Source organism: Scyliorhinus canicula, chromosome 29 (assembly GCF_902713615.1).
Source record: "Scyliorhinus canicula chromosome 29, sScyCan1.1, whole genome shotgun sequence".
NCBI classification, from domain to species: domain Eukaryota; kingdom Metazoa; phylum Chordata; class Chondrichthyes; order Carcharhiniformes; family Scyliorhinidae; genus Scyliorhinus; species Scyliorhinus canicula.
In genome coordinates, this window is record NC_052174.1 from 7944461 (window position 1) to 7962905 (window position 18445).

The window sequence follows — 18445 nt, forward strand, 5'->3', positions numbered from 1 at the left end:
TAAATGTGATTGAGTATACTGAATGTGAATGAATATACTGAATGACATTGAGTATACTGAATGTGATTGAGTATACTGAGTGTGATTGAATATACTGAATGTGATTGAGCATACTGAATGTGATTGAGTATACTGAATATGATTGAGTATACGGCCTGTGATTGATTATACTGAATGTGATTGAGTATACTGAATTGATTGAATATAGCAATGTGATTGAGTATACTGAACGTGATTGAACATACTGAATGTTATTGAATATACTGAATGTGATTGAGTATACTGATGTGATTGAATATACTGAATATGATTGAGTATACTGAATGTGATTGAGTATATTGAATGTGATTGAGTATACTGAATGTGATTGAGTATACTGAATGTGATTGAATATACTGAACATGATTGAGTATACTGAATGTGGTTGAGTATACTGAATGTGGTTGAGTATACTGAATGTAATTGAGTATACTTAATATGATTGAGTATACTGAATGTGATAGAGTACACTGAACGCAATTGAATATACTGAATTTGATTGAATATACTGAATATGATTGAGTATACTGAATGTGTTTGAATATACTGAATGTGATTGAGTATACTGAATGAGATTGAGCATACTGAATGTGATTGAATATACCCAATGTGATTGACTTTAATTAATGTGATTGAATATACTCAATATGATTTAGTATAGTGAATGTTATTGAGTATACTGAATGTGATTGAATATAGCCAATATGATTGAGTATATTGCATGTGATTGAGTATACTGAATGTGATTGAGTATACTGAATGTGAATGAATATACTGAATGAGATTGAGTACACTGAGTGTGATTGAATATACCCAATGTGATTGAGTTTACTGAATGTGATTGAGTATACTGAATGAGATTGAGTATACTGAGTGTGATTGAATATACCCAATGTGATTGAGTTTACTGAATGTGATTGAGTATACTGAATATGACTGAGTATACTGAATATGATTGAGTATACTGCATGTGATTGATTATACTGAATGTTATTGAGTATACTGAATTGATTGAATATAGAAATGTGATTGAGTATACTGAATATGATTGAGCATACTGAACGTGATTGAATATACTGAATGTGATTGAGAATACTGAACGTTATTGAATGTACTGAATATAATTGAATATACACAACATAATTTAGCACACTGAACGTGTTTGTGTCTACCGTTTATGATTGAGTATACTGAATGTTATTGAGTATACTAAATGTTATTGAGTATACTGAATGTGATTGAGTATACTGAATGTGATTGTGTATACTGAATGTGATTCAATATACTGAATGTGATTGAGTATACCAAATGTGATTGATTTTACTGAATTTATTGAGTATACTGAATTTGGTTGAATATACCAATGTGATTCAGCATACTGAATGTGTTTGAATATGCTCAATATGATTTTCTGTACGGAATGTGATTGAATATACTCAATATGATTTAGTATACTGAATGTTATTGAATATACTGAATGTGATTGAGTATACTGAATGTGATTGAATATAGCCAATGTGATTGAGTATACTGAATGTTATTGAATATAGCCAATGTGATTGAGCATACTGAATGTGATTGAGTATACTGAATGTGAATGAATATACTGAATGACATTGAGTCTTCTGAATGTGATTGAGTATACTGAGTGTGATTGAATATACTGAATGTGATTGACTTTAATTAATGTGATTGAATATACTGAATGTGATTGAATATACCCAATGTGATTGACTTTAATTAATGTGATTGAATATAGAAATGTGATTAAATATTCTGAACGTGATTGAACATACTGAATGTGATTGAGAATATTGAACGTTATTGAATGTACTGAATATAATTGAATTTAGTATACTGAATGTTATTGAGTATTCTGAATGTGATTGAATATAGCCAATATTATTGAGTATATTGCATGTGATTGAGTATACTGGATGTGATTGAACATACTGAATGTTATGGAGTATACTGAATGTGATTGAGTATACTGAATGTGATTGAGTATACTGAATGAGATTGAGTATACTGAGTGTGATTGAATATACCCAATGTGATTGAGTTTACTGAATGTGATTGAGTATACTGAATATGACTGAGTATACTGAATATGATTGAGTATACTGCATGTGATTGATTATACTGAATGTTATTGTGTATACTGAATTGATTGAATATAGAAATGTGATTGAGTATACTGAACGTGATTGAACATACTGAATGTGATTGAGAATATTGAACGTTATTGAATGTACTGAATATAATTGAATATACTCAACATAATTTAGCACACTGAATGTGTTTGTGTCTACTGAATATGATTGAGTATACTGAATGTTATTGAGTATACTGAATGTTATTGAGTATACTGAATGTTATTGAGTATACTGAATGTGATTGAGTATACTGAATGTGATTGTGTATACTGAATGTGATTGAATATACTGAATGTGATTGAGTATACCAAATGTGATTGATTATACTGACTTTATTGAGTATACTGAAATTGGTTGAATATACCAATGTGATTCAGCATACTGAATGTGTTTGAATATGCTCAATATGATTTTCTATACGGAATGTTATTGAATATACTGAATATGATTGAATCTACCTGAATGAGATTAGTATACTGAATGTAATTGAGTATATTGAATGTGATTGAGTATATTGAATGTGATTGAATGTACTGAATGAGATTGAGTACGCTGAATGTAATTGAGTATATTGAATATGATTGAATCTACTGAATGTGATTGAGTATCCTGAATGTTATTGAGTACACTGAATGTGATTGAGTATACTGAATGTGATTGAGTATACTGAATATGATTGAGTATGCTGAATATGATTGAATATACTGAAAGCGATTGAGAAGACTGAACATTATTGAATGTACTGAATATAATTGAATATACTCAGCATAATTTAGCAAACGGAATGTATTTTTGTCAACTGAATGTGATTGAGTATACTGAATGTGATTGGGTCTACTGAATGTGATTGAATATACTGAATGTGATTGAACATACTGAATGTGATTGAGTGTACTGAATGTGATTGAGTATACTGAATATGATTGAGTATACTAAATGTGATTGAGTATATTGACTGTGAATGAATATACTGAATGTGGTTCAGTATACTGAGTGTGATTGAATATACCCAATGTGATTGAGTTTACTGAATGTGATTGAGTATACTGAAGGAGATTGAGTATACTGAATGTGATTGAGTATACTGAATGTGATTGAGTATACGGAATGTGATTGAGTATACTGAATATGATTGAGTGCACTGCATGTGATAGATTATACTGAATGTTATTGAGTATACTGAATTGATTGAATAGAGCAATGTGATTGAGTTTACTGAATGTGATTGGGCATACTGAATGCTATTGAGTATACTGAATGTGACTGAGTATACTGAATGTGATTGGGCATACTGAATGCTATTGAGTATACTGAATGTGATTGAATATACTCAATATCATCTAGTCTACTGAATATAATTGAATATACTGCATGTGATTGAATATACTGAATGTGATTGAGCATACTGAATGTGATTGAGTATACTGAATGTGATTGAATATACTCAATATGATTTAGTCTACTGAATATAATTGAATATATTGAATGTGATTGAGTACACTGAATGTGATTGAGTATATTGAAGGTGATTGAGTATACTGAATGTGATTGAACATAGCCGATGTGATTGAGTATACTGAATGTGAATGAATATACTGAATGTGATTGTGAATACTGCATGTAATTGAATATAGCCGATGTGATTGAGTATACTGAATGTGATTGAGTATACTGAATGTGATTGAGTATACTGAATGTGATCGAGTATAAGGAATGTGATTGAGTATACTGAATGTGGTTGAATATATTGAATGTGATTGAGTATACTGAATGTGATTCAATATAGCCAATGTGATTGAGTATGCTGAACGTGAATGAATATACTGAATGAGATTGAGTATACTGAGTGTGATTGAGTATAATGAATGTGGTTGAGTATACTCAATGTGATTGAATATAGTCAATGTGATTGAGTATACTGAATGTGATTGAATATACTGAATGTGATTGAAGATAGCCAATGTGATTGAGTATACTGAATATGATTGAGTATACTGAATGTGATTGAGTATACTGAATGTGATTGAGTATACTGAATGTGATTGAGTATGCTGAATGTGATTGAGCATACTGAATGTGATTGAGTATACTGAATGTGATTGAGTATAGGGAATGTGATTGAGTATACTGAATGTGATTGAATATACTGAATGTGATTGAATATAGCCAATGTGATTGAGTATACTGAATATAATTGTATATACTGCATGTGATTGAATATACTGCATGTGATTGAGCATACTGAATGTGATTGAATATACTCAATATGATTTAGTCTACTTAATATAATTGAATATACTGAATGGGATTTAGTCTGCTGAATATAATTGAATATACTGAATGTGATTGAGTACACTGAATGTGGTTGAGTTTACTGAATGTGATTGAATATAGCCAATGTGATTGAGTATACTCAATGTGAATGAATATACTGAATGTGATTGAGTATACTGAATGTGATTGAGTACACTGAATGTGATTGAGTATACGGAATGTGATTGAGTATACTGAATGTGGATGAGTTTACTGAATGTGATTGAATATACCTAATGTGATTGACTTTAATGAATGTGATTGAATATACTGAATATGATTTAGTATACTGAATGTTATTGAATATACTGAATATGATTGAATATAATGAATGTGATTGAGTACACTGAACGCAATTGAATATAGCCAATGTGATTGAGTATATTGCATGTGATTGAGTATACTGAATGAGATTGAAAATACTGAGTGTGATTGAATATACCATATGTGATTGAGTTTACTGAATATGAATGAATATAGCCAATGTGATTGAGTATATTGCATGTGATTGAGTATACTGAATGAGATTGAGAATACTGAGTGTGATTGAATATACCATATGTGATTGAGTTTACTGAATATGATTGAGTATGCTGCATGTGATTGATTATACTAAATGTTATTGAGTATACTGAATTGATTGAATATAGAAATGTGATTGATTATACTGAACGTGATTGAACATACTGAATGCGATTGAGAATACTGAACGTTATTGAATGTACTGAATATAATTGAATATACTCAACATAATTTAGCATACTGAATGTGTTTGTGTCTACTGAATATGATTGAGTATACTGATTGTTATTGAGTATACTGAATGTTATTGAGTTTACTGAATGTGATTGAGTATATGGAATGCGATTGAGTATACTGAAAATGATTGAGTATACTGCATGTGATTGATTACACTGAATGTTATTGAGTATACAGAATTGATTGAATATAGCAATGTGATTGAGTATACTCAACGTGATTGAACATACTGAATGTTATGGAGTATACTGAATGTGATTGAGTACACTGAATGTGATTGAGTATACTGAATGTGATTGAGCATACTGAATGTGATTGAGAATACTGAATGTGATTGAGTATACTGAATGTGATTGAGTATACTGAATGTGATTGAGCATACTGAATGTGATTGAGAATACTGAATGTGATTGAGGATACTGAATGTGATTGAGCATACTGAATGTGATTGAGAATACTGAATGTGATTGAGCATACTGAATGTGATTGAGTATACTGAATGTGATTGAGTATACTGAATGTGATTGAGCATACTGAATGTGATTGAGAATACTGAATGTGATTGAGAATACTGAATGTGATTAAGTATACTGAATATGATTGAGAATACTGACTGTAGTTCAGCATACTGAATGTGATTGAGTATGCTGAATGTGATTGAGTATGCTGAATGTGTTTGAGTATACTGAATGTGATTGAGCATACTGAATGTGATTGAGAATACTGACTGTAGTTCAGCATACTGAATGTGATTGAGTATGCTGAATGTGATTGAGTATGCTGAATGTGATTGAGTATGCTGAATGTGATTGAGTATATTGAATGTGATTGAGCATACTGAATGTGATTGAGAATACTGACTGTAGTTCAGCATACTGAATGTGATTGAGTATGCTGAATGTGATTGAGTATGCTGAATGTGATTGAGTATGCTGAATGTGATTGAGTATACTGAATGTGATTGAGGATACTGAATGTGATTGAGAATACTGACTGTGGTTCAGCATACCGAATGTGAGATGAGTATACTGATTGTGATTGAGTATACTGAATGTGATTGAGGATACTGGATGTGATTGAGGATACTGGATGTGATTGAGGATACCGAATGTGATTGAATATACTGAATGTGATTCAGTTTACTGAATGTGATTGTGAATACTGAATGTGATTGAATATATTGAATGTGATTGAGTATACTGAATGTGATTGAGCATACTGAATGTGATTGAGTGTACTGAATGTGATTGAGTATACTGAATGTGATTCAGTTTACTGAATGTGATTGTGAATACTGAATGTGATTGAATATACTGAATGTGATTGAATATACTGAATGTGATTGAGTATACTGAATGTGATTGAGCATACTGAATGTGATTGAGTGTACTGAATGTGATTGAGTATACTGAATGTGATTGAGTGTACTGAATGTGATTGAGTATACTGAATGTGATTGAATATACTGAATGTGATTGAGTATACTGAATATGATTGAATATACTGAATGTGATTGAGTATACTGAATGTGATTGAGTATACTGAATATGATTGAATATACTGAATGTGATTGAGTGTACTGAATGTGATTGAATATACTGCATGTGATTGAATATGCTGAATGTGATTGAGCATACTGAATGTGATTGATTATGCTGAATTTATTGAGTGTATTGAATTTGGTTGAATATACCAATGTGATTCAGCATACTGAATGTGTTTGAATATGCTCAACATGATTTTCTATACGGAATGTTATTGAATATACTGAATATCATTGAATATACCTGAATGAGATTAGTATACTGAATGTAATTGAGTATATTGAATGTGATTGAGTATATTGAATATGATTGAATCTACTGAATGTGATTGAGTATATTGAATGTGATTGAGTATACTGAATGTGATTGAGTATACTGAATGTGATTGATTACACTGAATGTGTTTGAATCTACTGAATGTGATTGAGTATACTGAATGTAATTGAGTATTTTGAATGTGATTGAATCTACTGAATGTGATTGAGTATACTGAATGTGACGGAGTATACTGAATGTGATTGAGAATACTGACTGTAGTTCAGCATACTGAATGTGATTGAGTGTACTGAATGTGATTGAGTATACTGAATATGATTGAGTATACTGAATGTGATTGAATATACTGAATGCGATTGAGAATACTGAACGTTATTGAATGTACTGAAAATAATTCAATATACTCAACATAATTTAGCATACTGAATGTGTTTGTGTCTACTGAATATGATTGAGTATACTGAATGTGATTGAACATACTGAATGTGATTGAGTATACTGAATATGATTGAGCATACTGAATGTGATTGTGTATACTGAATATGATTGAGTATACTGAATGTGACGGAGTATACTGAATGTGATTGAGAATACTGACTGTAGTTCAGCATACTGAATGTGATTGAGTATACTGAATGTGATTGAGTATGCTGAATGTGATTGAGTATACTGAATGTGATTGAGCATACTGAATGTGATTGAGTATACTGAATGTGATTGAGAACACTGAATGTTATTGAGCATACTGAACGTGATTGAGTATACTGAATGTGATTGAATATACTGAGTGTTATTGTGTATACTGAATGTGATTGAATATATTGAATGTGATTGATTGAGTATAGTTCGAGTACTATAGATTGGTCAGTTTTTGTGCAGTGTGTGCAGGAGAGTTTTCTGACACAGTATGTAGACAGGCCAACAAGGGGCGAGGCCAAATTGGATTTGGTACTGGGTAATGAACCTGACCAGGTGTTAGATTTAGATGTGGGTGAGCACTTTGGTGATAGTGATCACAATTCGTTTATGTTTACTTTAGCAATGGGCAGGGATAGATATATACCGCAAGGCAAGAATTATAGCTGGAGCAAAGGCAATTATGATGCTATTCGGCAAGATTTAGGATGTATAGGATGGGGAAGGAAACTGCAGGGGATGGGTACAATCGAAATGTGGAGCTTTTTCAAGGAACTGCTACTGCGTGTCCTTGATAAGTATGTACCTGTCAGGCAGGGAGGAAGTTGTCGAGCAAGGGAACCGTGGTTTACTAAGGAAGTTGAAGCACTTGTCAAGAGGAAGAAGAAGGCTTATGTTAGGGTGAGACATGAAGGCTCAGTTAGGGCACTTGAGAGTTACAAGTTAGCCAGGAAGGACCTAAAGGGAGAGTTAAGAAGAGCGAGGAGAGGACACGAAAAGTCGTTGGCGGATTGGATCAAGGAAAACCCTAAGGCTTTCTATAGGTATATCAGGAACAAAAGAATGACTCGAGTAAAATTAGGGCCAATCAAGGATAGTAGTGGAAAGTTGTGTGTGGAATCAGAGGAGATAGGGGAAGCGTTAAATGGATATTTTTCATCAGTGTTTACACTGGAGAAAGACAATGTTGTCGAGGAGAATACTCAGGTTCAGTCGACCAGGCTAGATGGAATTGAGGTTCAAAAGGAGGAGGTGTTATCAATTTTGGAAAATGTCAAAATAGATAAGTCCCCTGGGCCAGATGGGATTTATCCTAGGATTCTCATGGAAGCCAGGGAGGAGATTGCAGAGCCTTTGTCCTTGATCTTTATGTCGTCTTTGTCGACAGGAATAGTGCCGGAAGACTGGAGGATAGCAAATGTTGTCCCCTTGTTCAAGAAGGGGAGTAGAGACAACCCTGGTAATTATAGACCTGTGAGCCTTACTTCGGTTGTGGGTAAAATGTTGGAAAAGGTTATAAGAGATAGGGTTTATAATCATCTTGAAAAGAACAAGTTTATTAGCGATAGTCCACACGGTTTTGTGAAGGGTAGGTCATGCCTCACAAACCTTATTGAGTTTTTTTAGAAGGTGACCAAACAGATGGATGAGGATAAAGCGGTTGATGTGGTGTATATGGATTTCAGTAAGGCGTTTGATAAGGTTCCACACGGTAGGCTATTGCAGAAAATACGGAAGTATGGGATTGAAGGTGATTTATCTTGTTTGGATCAGTAATTGGCTAGCTGAAAGAAGACAGAGGGTGGTGGTTGATGGCAAATGTTCATCCTCGCCACAGAATTCCCGACACCTGACCTGTTTTTGTAGCATTATTTATGTGGCTCCTCCAGTTCAGTATCTGGTCAAGGATAACCCCAAGATGTTGGTGGTGAGGGATTCAACAATGGTAATGTCATTGAATGTCAAAAGGAGGATGATTAGATTCTCTCTTGTTGAGGATGGTCATTGCCTGGAGCTTGTGTGGCCCAAATGCTACTTGCCACTTGTTAGCCCAAGCCTGGATAGTGTGAGGTTCATAGCTTTTGCAGCACCCAGTGCCTTCAGCTGTTCTTGATATCATATAGAGTGAATCAAATTAGCTGAAGACTGTGATCTGTGATCCTGGGGACCTCCGGCAGGGGCTGAGATGGATCACCTACTCAACACTTCTGGCTGCAGATGATTGCAAATGCTTCAGCCTTGATTTTTGAACTGATGTGCTAAGCTCCTCCGTCATTGAGCAGGAGTGAAGTTGTGGAGCTGCTTCTTCAAGTGAGATGTTTAATTGTCCACCACCATTCATGTCTGGATGTGGTGGGACTGCAGTGCTTAGACCTGATCTGTTGTCTGTGGGATCGCTTGGCTCTGTCTAATCCATGTTAATAGTCCTGTGTTATAGCGTCACCAGGTTGTTACTTCATTTTACAGTATGTCTGGTGCTGCTCCTGTCATGCCCTCCAGCATTCTCCATTGAATCAAGATTGTTCCCCAGCTTGTTGTTAATGGTAAAGTGAGGGCTATGCCAGGCTACAAGGTTACAGATTGTGGTTGAGCCCAATTCTGCTGCTGCTGTTGGCCCACAGCACCTCATAGATGCCGAGTTTTGAATTCTTGACCACTTTGAAATCTCTGACGTTTAGCACAATGGTTGTGCCGCACAACACGATGGAGGGTATTCTCAATGTGAATATTCTGTTTCTGTTCAGCTTCTGGTTCCTCATATTAAATACACGATTCACATCAACACCATTGCGAGATCGAAGCTGATCGGGAGTAAAGGTTACGTCAGCCAAGTGAGTCTTGCTTCCCTGTTCTGTCTGCTTAATTGCTCTTCAAATATATTCTAATTAATGTTGCGCTGATTAATGTGGAGGTATTAATGCTGGGACGTAGATTTTCTAATCAGTGATGTTTGAGTTTTGAGTGTGATCCAGCTGAATGTTTAGTGATGTGGTGGAGAATCTCCATTCATTTCTACTTTGTCCAGTTTGGTGATGGGATTTGCAATGGTTCCAGAAGCTCCTGCCTTTTTTTGTATGGATACATGTAAATGATAGCGACGTGATTGAGTTATTAATATTGGCCCAGGGAACAGGGATAACTCCCTCGCTCTGCTTCAAAAGAGTGGCCATGCGACCTTTAACATCCACCTAGGAGAACAGCTGTAATCCCCAATCTGTTATCTCGGACATTGCAGCACTCCCCCAGTAATAGTGCTGGGAGTATCAGCCTAGGTTTTATACTTCAGGCCTCTGGAGTAAGACGAACTCATAACCTCCTGACTCAGGTGATGGTGCTCATCACTGAGCCACGGTTGCATCACCGGCATAGGTTTCCGCTCCTGTTTCCTCACCTTTGTATTTGGGATGTAAGCATATCCTGTGCCCAAAAAAGATGAAAAGTGATCCCGTTGTGTGAGAATGCCTTGTCTCTATTACCCCTTTGTGACATTGGTGTAAGGTTATGCTAAACCTCATTCAATATTACTTTTGTTCTTTTGAAGTTTGATCTCCCCCCCCCATACTGTGGTCATCAATCCTTCATCGAGTTGGCGCAGGCTGGAAGGGCTGAAGGACCTGTTCCTGTGCTGTAATTTTCTTTGTTCTTTGAGTCTTCAGTAAAATTAGCAAGACAGTATTTACAGTCCAGGGTTCACCCAAACTCCTCGTCAGTCTGACCTGTTGCTGCCAACAAATTGGATTTAATTTGTCTGTTTTGTTTCCCAAAGATGTTTGGTGTCAAAGAGGACGACAATCATTTCCTATCTTCCAAAGCATTCCGAGCCCTGACCTACCAATCTCTGTGTCTACCAGATGACCTGGAGCATCGAGGAGTCACTCATCTAAAGGGCTACTTTTACAAGGACGATGGCCTTTCCATATGGTCTGCGATTCTCGAGTAAGTGACAAATTCGGGTTCTTTCAGTGAGGCGATTGAGTGGAAAACTCTCAGAATTGTGTCTCGCCAACACTCACCAGCATGTGACACCCTAGTGAACACATTAGAGTCAGTTATCGAGGACTCAACTCTAGCATGGAATCTGCTGGGCGTCGGTGACCTGGCTGCAGATACTCAATCTGTCACCCAGCTGATGGTGAACAATGCGAGGTTTTTCTCCTCAGTCAGTGCAGCTGAGTATGTCCAAGTGTGAATAGATCTCGGGGGCGGAATTCTCTGATAATGGGGCTACGTCCCCACGCCCACGAGAAAACGGGCGCAAATCAATCTGGATTTTCCTGGAGAAGGGGGCTATCAGGGCCCCGGAGTAGTCCTGGCAGCTCTGGCTGCCGACACGGGGCCCTGCACATCCGCCCACGCGTCCACGCAACATGACGGGCCGGCCCCATATATATAGGCCCACCCCCTCAGATTGCACGCGCCCGCCAATAGGTGGCCCCAGATAGTGAGCCTGGCTGTCCTGGAGGCCCACGCCGGTGATGGACCCCCCCCCCCCCCCCCACCCCCCCCCCCCCACCCCCCCCCCACCCCCCCACTCCGAGCTCCCACTGGGTGGAACTGTGAGTGAACCACGCTGTCGGGAACTTGGTCAGTTGTCGCCCCATTCTCCGCCCCCCCCCCCGCCCCAAGCGCGATTTCAGCATGGAGGCCCGGAGAATCCCGCCCCTGGTTCCTCATGATCTCCCTCACGCATGTTCATTTATCCTGAAATTAAAACTCTGAAGAACCATCTTAAAGGGCGGTGGCACAATGGCGCAGCGGTTAGCACTGCTGCCTCACGGCGCTGAGGTCCCAGGTTCGATCCCAGCCCCAAGTCACTGTCCGTGTGGAGTTTGCACATTCTCCCCGTTTTTGCGTGGGTTTGGATTTGGTTTGAGGAGAGCGGCCTGTCATCTGCAGGGGCTCGTATGGCGACAGCATCCAATCAACTCCTGGACCCGGGCCATCCCGTCGATGGCAGTTAACAACGTTGCCCGGGCATCCTGGTCCACATTGAAATGGATGTATTGTGCCGACTGGGCTTATAGGGCATCCGTGATGGCATGGATGCACCTGTGCACCGAGCTCTCGAGATCCTGGACAGGTCCCCACTTGGCGCCTGGAAGGAGCCCATGGAGTAAAAGTTCACGGCAACCGTCACCTTGACGACCACCGGGAGCAGGTGTCCTCCTTCATTCCCCCATGGCGCCAGGTGTGCCATGATCTGATAGATAAGTCGCACTGTCCCTCTGCTCAGCCGGAGACAGCAACGGCATGCCCAGTATGGCAGGTCCTTAAATGACAGGCGCTGCCGGTACACACGAGGCCTCCTGTGGCGTCTCCCTTGCACCACTGCCTCCTTCTCGACCCATGGGGCGGCCGGCTCTCCATCCTGAGCGGCTGCCTCCTGTTCCTCTGGGGCAGGCTCCACTTCTGCAGCTTCCTCCACCTCGAGCAGCTCCAACTCGTACAGCCACATTGAATCCCAGCGGTCCGGGGACTCGGCTGAAAGCCAGCACTGCTGGCTGAATTCCAATATCCATTGTCTGCAGGGGAAGAAAGTTAGACATGTTATCATGATGCGTACCCCCGTGCCCAACCAGGTCCAACGAGCTACATAGTGCCCCCGGTTCACACTGTGGACCCTTCTCCTGCATGCTGCCCCCTCCCATCTCTGCATGCCTGGCAGGTCGTTTCCAGGCATCATGGGTGCCTCTGGCCCTGGCCCATCGACTGGTGCTACCCTTGCCGGTGTTGCGCTCCATGGCATCCGTCCGGTGCCCCATAGGAGCTGCAGTGGGCATTGTTTTGGGTGGGCCACCTGATTACCTGCCAGTAGGTGGCAGCTGGTTGGGGGATGTGGGGGTGGTGGAGGGTGGGGTGTGGGGCGTGATGGTAGGGTGGGGGATGGGGTGCGGGGGCGTGAGTTGGGGGCACCGATACAGCCGGTGTCACTCTGTAGAACCACAGGCCAAGGTGGGTGGCAGTGGGGTGCACAGCAAGTTGGTTGCCTTGCGGGTCGTGGCAATTGCAATCCATGCCTGGGCAACGCCCCAGTCCTGTGAACGGGCGTCACCCAAGCCCATTCCCACCACCTTTCCCGGCCAGTGGTCAGGGCCGGCAGCCCACAGTTGCGCCTCTCCATTTCCTACCTCCTCTCTCTCCCTCATCAGCGAAGGCACCGGTTTGCCGATTGTTAAAAGCACAAGTGAACCTCGGGGTCGGGAATTTGCCCTGGTGGAGGCATAGAATTGCTGAGGCCTCGAAGAATACAGGCCAGGCCCACAAACGATCTGCCAACGGTGTATACCGTACACGTGTTCTGGAGCACATTGACTATGCTGTCGAGGTGACGCAGAATTGTGATTTGCCGTGAAACCGACGGCTGCCACCGATTCTCCACCCATTTCACTTCCCAATTCCGGGGTCGGCCGATGGAACATTCCGACTCAGGTTTTGAGCCAAGACTTCGACAATCTAATCTCCAACTTCTCCCACAATGCCTTTCAGTTAACCTGTGCCAGGTTGTGGAGGACACAGCCAGACCACCACAAAGCAGGCGACCCTCCGCGGCGGGGGGGTGCCACAGGGCACCTCTGGAACAGTCTAGGAACCGCATCTTGAGGAGTCTGATGCATCGCTCAATCACAGCCCGGGTGGCTGCATGGGCCTCGTTGTATGGGGTCGCCGCTTCAGTCTCCAGCATACATACTGGCGTCATTAGCCAGGTCCCCAGCGGACACCCCTTATTCCCCCCCAAGAGCCAGCCGCCCATCCTGGGATGGGCCTCCAATAGGGCAGGGAAGGCCAACTGCCCCAGGATGTAGCACACTCCCCAGGAAGGGGGCACACGCGTGTATTATCTGCACATAAGCTGTATGTTGAGGGAATGCAACCTCTTTTGGGTAACATAGGCACCCCAGGTGGCCCAGTGAGAGCAGGGCAACAGACATGGTATCCGCTACTCCCTAGACTTGGGGCATCTCAGCGAGGTGTGAAAACCTGCTGCACGGGCATCTTGTTGGGCCTGGTCCATGTCGAAACGATGTAGTCTCCTGCCCAGGCCTACAAGGCATTGGTGACCTGCCGTAAGGCACCTGTAGGCCGTAGCCTGTGAGATGCCACACAGATCCCTGCTCAAGCCCTGGAATGATCCCGTGGTGTAAAAGTTCAGGCTGCAGTGACCTTGACGGCCATCGGAAGTGGGTGTCCCCCCTCCTCCATGTGGTGCCAATTCCGCGAGGATATGGCACAAGTGTCGCACCATCTCCTTGTTGAGGTGGAGCCTCCTGCAGCATGTGCTGTCCGTCATCTGTTCAAAAGACCAGCGCCGCCTGTACAACTTGGGCCAACGCGTGACTCCCTCTGCCCCCGGCTCCTTCCCTGGCCTGATATGCGGCCGGGTCCTCGGGTGTGCGGCATGGCCCTGGCACATGGGCCGCTGCCTCAGCATCTGCAGAAGCTGCTGCCGATGTCTCCAGCTTCTGGCTGCACCGCGTAGCACGAACATCACTAGCGCAACTTCTACAACCAACCCCGCTGTCATCGCGTCCAATATCTGTCAGACATTGGGAGAGGGTGTTAGACCAACAAACAGCGGTGGCTGCAATCCTGGACCCTACATTTCCATCATTGATTCCCCCCCTCCCCAACCACCACCCTTCCCCATATACCCCGGGCCGCAACAGGGACCCCAGACCCTGTACCCCAGACACTCGCTCACAACACCACCCGGACCGGGGTGCTGGCCATGGAACTCACCCACCCTCCGGCTGTGGACATGTCCCCCGGAGCTGCGTCCCATCCCCATGGCCTTTGAATGTTGGCCGCTGTGTGTGTAGTGTTGCTTCCCGCAGTGTTCGGGTACACTGTCCAGGCATCACGGTCTGATTCAGATGCTGGGCGATGACTCCCACATGTTACATGACCCACCCACCCACGGGAAGTGCTTACTTTTTTAAAAAACATATTTTTATTGAGGCATTTAGAATTTTAACAATTTTAACAACCAGATATCAAAAGAGCAAGATGAACAGGACACACACCGAACAACCAAACCTGGCCAACATGGCTAACCTAAATCCCAATTCCCCCACCTTACACAAACCCCCATGCCTCCCCTTTTTTAAACCCTCCACCACCACCGCTGACAACTGAATTGTTCCCAAAGAAGTTGATAAATGGCTGCCACATCCGGGCAAACCCTAACATCAATCCCCTCACGGTGAACTTAATCTTCTCGAGCCGGAGAAACCTGGCCAAGACAATGACCCACACCCCCGAGTGCCTCCCTGCCAGTAAAATCTGTCTCTGAGGTACCAGGAGGCAAAGGCCAAGACATCGGCCTCTCTCAGCCCCTGGATTCGTACCTCTGGACCCGTGACCACCCCTGCCTTCACTATCTTGGACGTGACATCAGCAAAGCCCTGCCAGACCCCTGTCTCTCAGCCTTCCTGGATGTCCAAAACCTCCAGCAGCACGATTTAGTCCAATGATTCCTCACCGATTCCACAGTGAATGAATATTCCGGAAACCTTAAATTTCCAACTCTTCAACCAGAGAATATCTTCTCACTTGCATTCTTTCCTTCTGCTGGACACACAGCCGCTACTCTCTGTCTCTTAGGTACTCTCTCACTCACTGTTCATAGTGTCTGAGATGTTAAGGGCTGAATTTTCACTTCCGATTTGGGAGTGCAGACTCGAGGAAATTCCTGACCAGGATTCTCTGATCCTGACGCCAGGTTCTGACGCTGGCGTCAAAAGCGGCGCAACGACTCTGGCGTCAAAGGGCCTCCAGGCCCAGGCATTCACCCCTTCCTAGGGGGATAATACGGCGGCGGAGTGGTGTCCGCTGCTCGAAAGCCGGCGCGCCACAGCCGCCGCGGGTTCGCGCATGCTCATGGATTGCCGTGTCCACGCTGGCCCCCAGACAGGATCCCGGCGCGGAGGAACATCGGCCCTCCATGGGATTATCCCGCCCGACGGTAGGCCCCGATTGCGGGCCTGGCCACCGTGGAGGCCTCCCCCCTCCCCCCCCCCCCCAGAGTCGGATCCTCCCGCTGCCCCAACAGGACGACCTCCGCAGCCAGAACTCCAAGGTCCCGCTGGGTAGGTCCATTCGGAACCCACGCCGGTGGGACTCGGTCGAACTGGCCGGGCACTCGGCCTGTCGAGGCGTGCAGAATCGCTGGGGGGGGGGGGGGGCTGCTTTCAATGGCCCCCGACCGGCACGGCGGCAACCCCGTGGGCGTGATTGCTGCCGATTCTCTGGTCTCCAGAGAATCAGCAACCCGGTGTCGGAGCGACGTGGCGCAATTCTCGCGACCCCCACCGATGCTCCAACCCGGCACGAGATCGCAGAATCCCGGCCGCTGACTCTGCAAACCTGACAAAGGTGCTCAATAGGGTTGGATTTTTGTTTGGGGTGGGGCCGGGGGGGTAGGTTTTGAGAGGGGAGCACTGCCAACTGGAGTTGGGCCTGCCGGTTCTGGAACGAGTCTGGAGGTAGCCACACGGGCTGTTGGGTGTTGAGGCGTGCTCAGTAAAGGCCTGCCTCGGTATTCCACTTATACAAAAGGCAGTAAAACTGAAAACAACCCTTAAACCCGCACCCCTATTTCTCTCCCCACATCACCACACCCTATCCATGCCAACCCGTGCCACTTCATGTCTCCAAACTCACATCCCATGGTCCCTCATGTCCTCCATGCCCATTTAGTGCCAACCCAAGCCACATTTGAGTGCCCACCCATCTCCACAGCCCTTTATAACCCCTATTCCAACTTAGTTCCAAGTTACGCCAATCCATGACCTCCCACTAACCTCCCTTTGCCCTTACACCCTCCATGCCAACTCCCCCAGTATCCATCATGGACAGACATCAAGAGCAATGATGAGATGAAAAAAACGAAGTTCTAAGCATCCAATACAGACTTCAGTATACGAAAAAACAATCTCATTGATTAAAAACACATTGAGCACATTAAACTCCCTTCAACAACTTAATTCTTTATAACAACAAATATTTGTATTCGCAGCCCCAACATCAAAGACAGCCAATCTCTTTATAACCACTCATAGCTGTCAATCAAATTGTAAACACCGCCTCCTCACGGTGATAATGGTAGGCCGTGGAAACAGTCAGGCAGAAAGAATACGATAACAAAAGCCTACGACCTGTGCCAACAACTATAGAGTAAAATTGCAAGCATCCTATCGGGCTGCATCACAGCCTGGGTATGGCAACTGCTTGGCCCAGGACCGCAAGGAACTTCAGAGAGTCGTGAATACCGCCCAGTCCATCACACGAACCTGCCTCCCATCCATTGACTCCATCTACACCTCCCGCTGCCGGGGGAAAGCGGGCAGCATAATCAAGGGTCCCTCCCACCCGGCTTACTCACTTTTCAACTTCTTCCATCGGGCAGGAGATTCAGAAGTCTGAGAACACACACGGACAGACTCAAAAACAGCTTCTTCCCCACTGTCACCAGACTCCTAAATGACCCTCTTATGGACTGACCTCATTAACACTACACCCTGTATGCTTCATCCGATGCCAATGCTTATGTAGTTACATTGTTAATCTTGTGTTGCCCTACTATGTATTTTCTTGAATTTTGTTTTATTCCCTTTTCTTCCCATGTACTGAATGATCTGTTGAGCAGCTCGCAGAAAAATACTTTTCACTGTACCTCGGTACACGTGTCAATAAACAAATCCATCCATCGATCAAATATTTTTTGAACTGCAGGCTGGCTAGTTTTATTTAAAAATTTAAATACATAAAATGGAAATGAGTTGACAGTTCCAACGAGCTGATCCACTTTTTATGCACGTGACTACTTTTAAGAATCCTTCTCCCAAAGGGTACCTACCTCTCAAAAAGGAGTGAATTTCCACTCCAAAGAGCTCCAGTAGGTTCAGACCCTTTCCTCAAATGTTCAAAGTCCATGGAATTTTG

The 18445-nt window shown here is 42.8% G+C and overlaps 1 protein-coding gene across 1 annotated transcript in view; it reads left to right on the forward strand.

The window, feature by feature from the left end:
- LOC119958294 (polyunsaturated fatty acid 5-lipoxygenase-like) overlaps window positions 1-18445 on the forward strand; it is a 172224-nt gene that overhangs the window by 97310 nt on the left and 56469 nt on the right. Inside the window, exons 9-10 of the mRNA XM_038786728.1 lie at window positions 10249-10357; window positions 11326-11440. Coding sequence (XP_038642656.1) covers window positions 10249-10357; window positions 11326-11440 — 224 coding nt within the window. The remainder of the gene's footprint in view (window positions 1-10248; window positions 10358-11325; window positions 11441-18445) is intronic.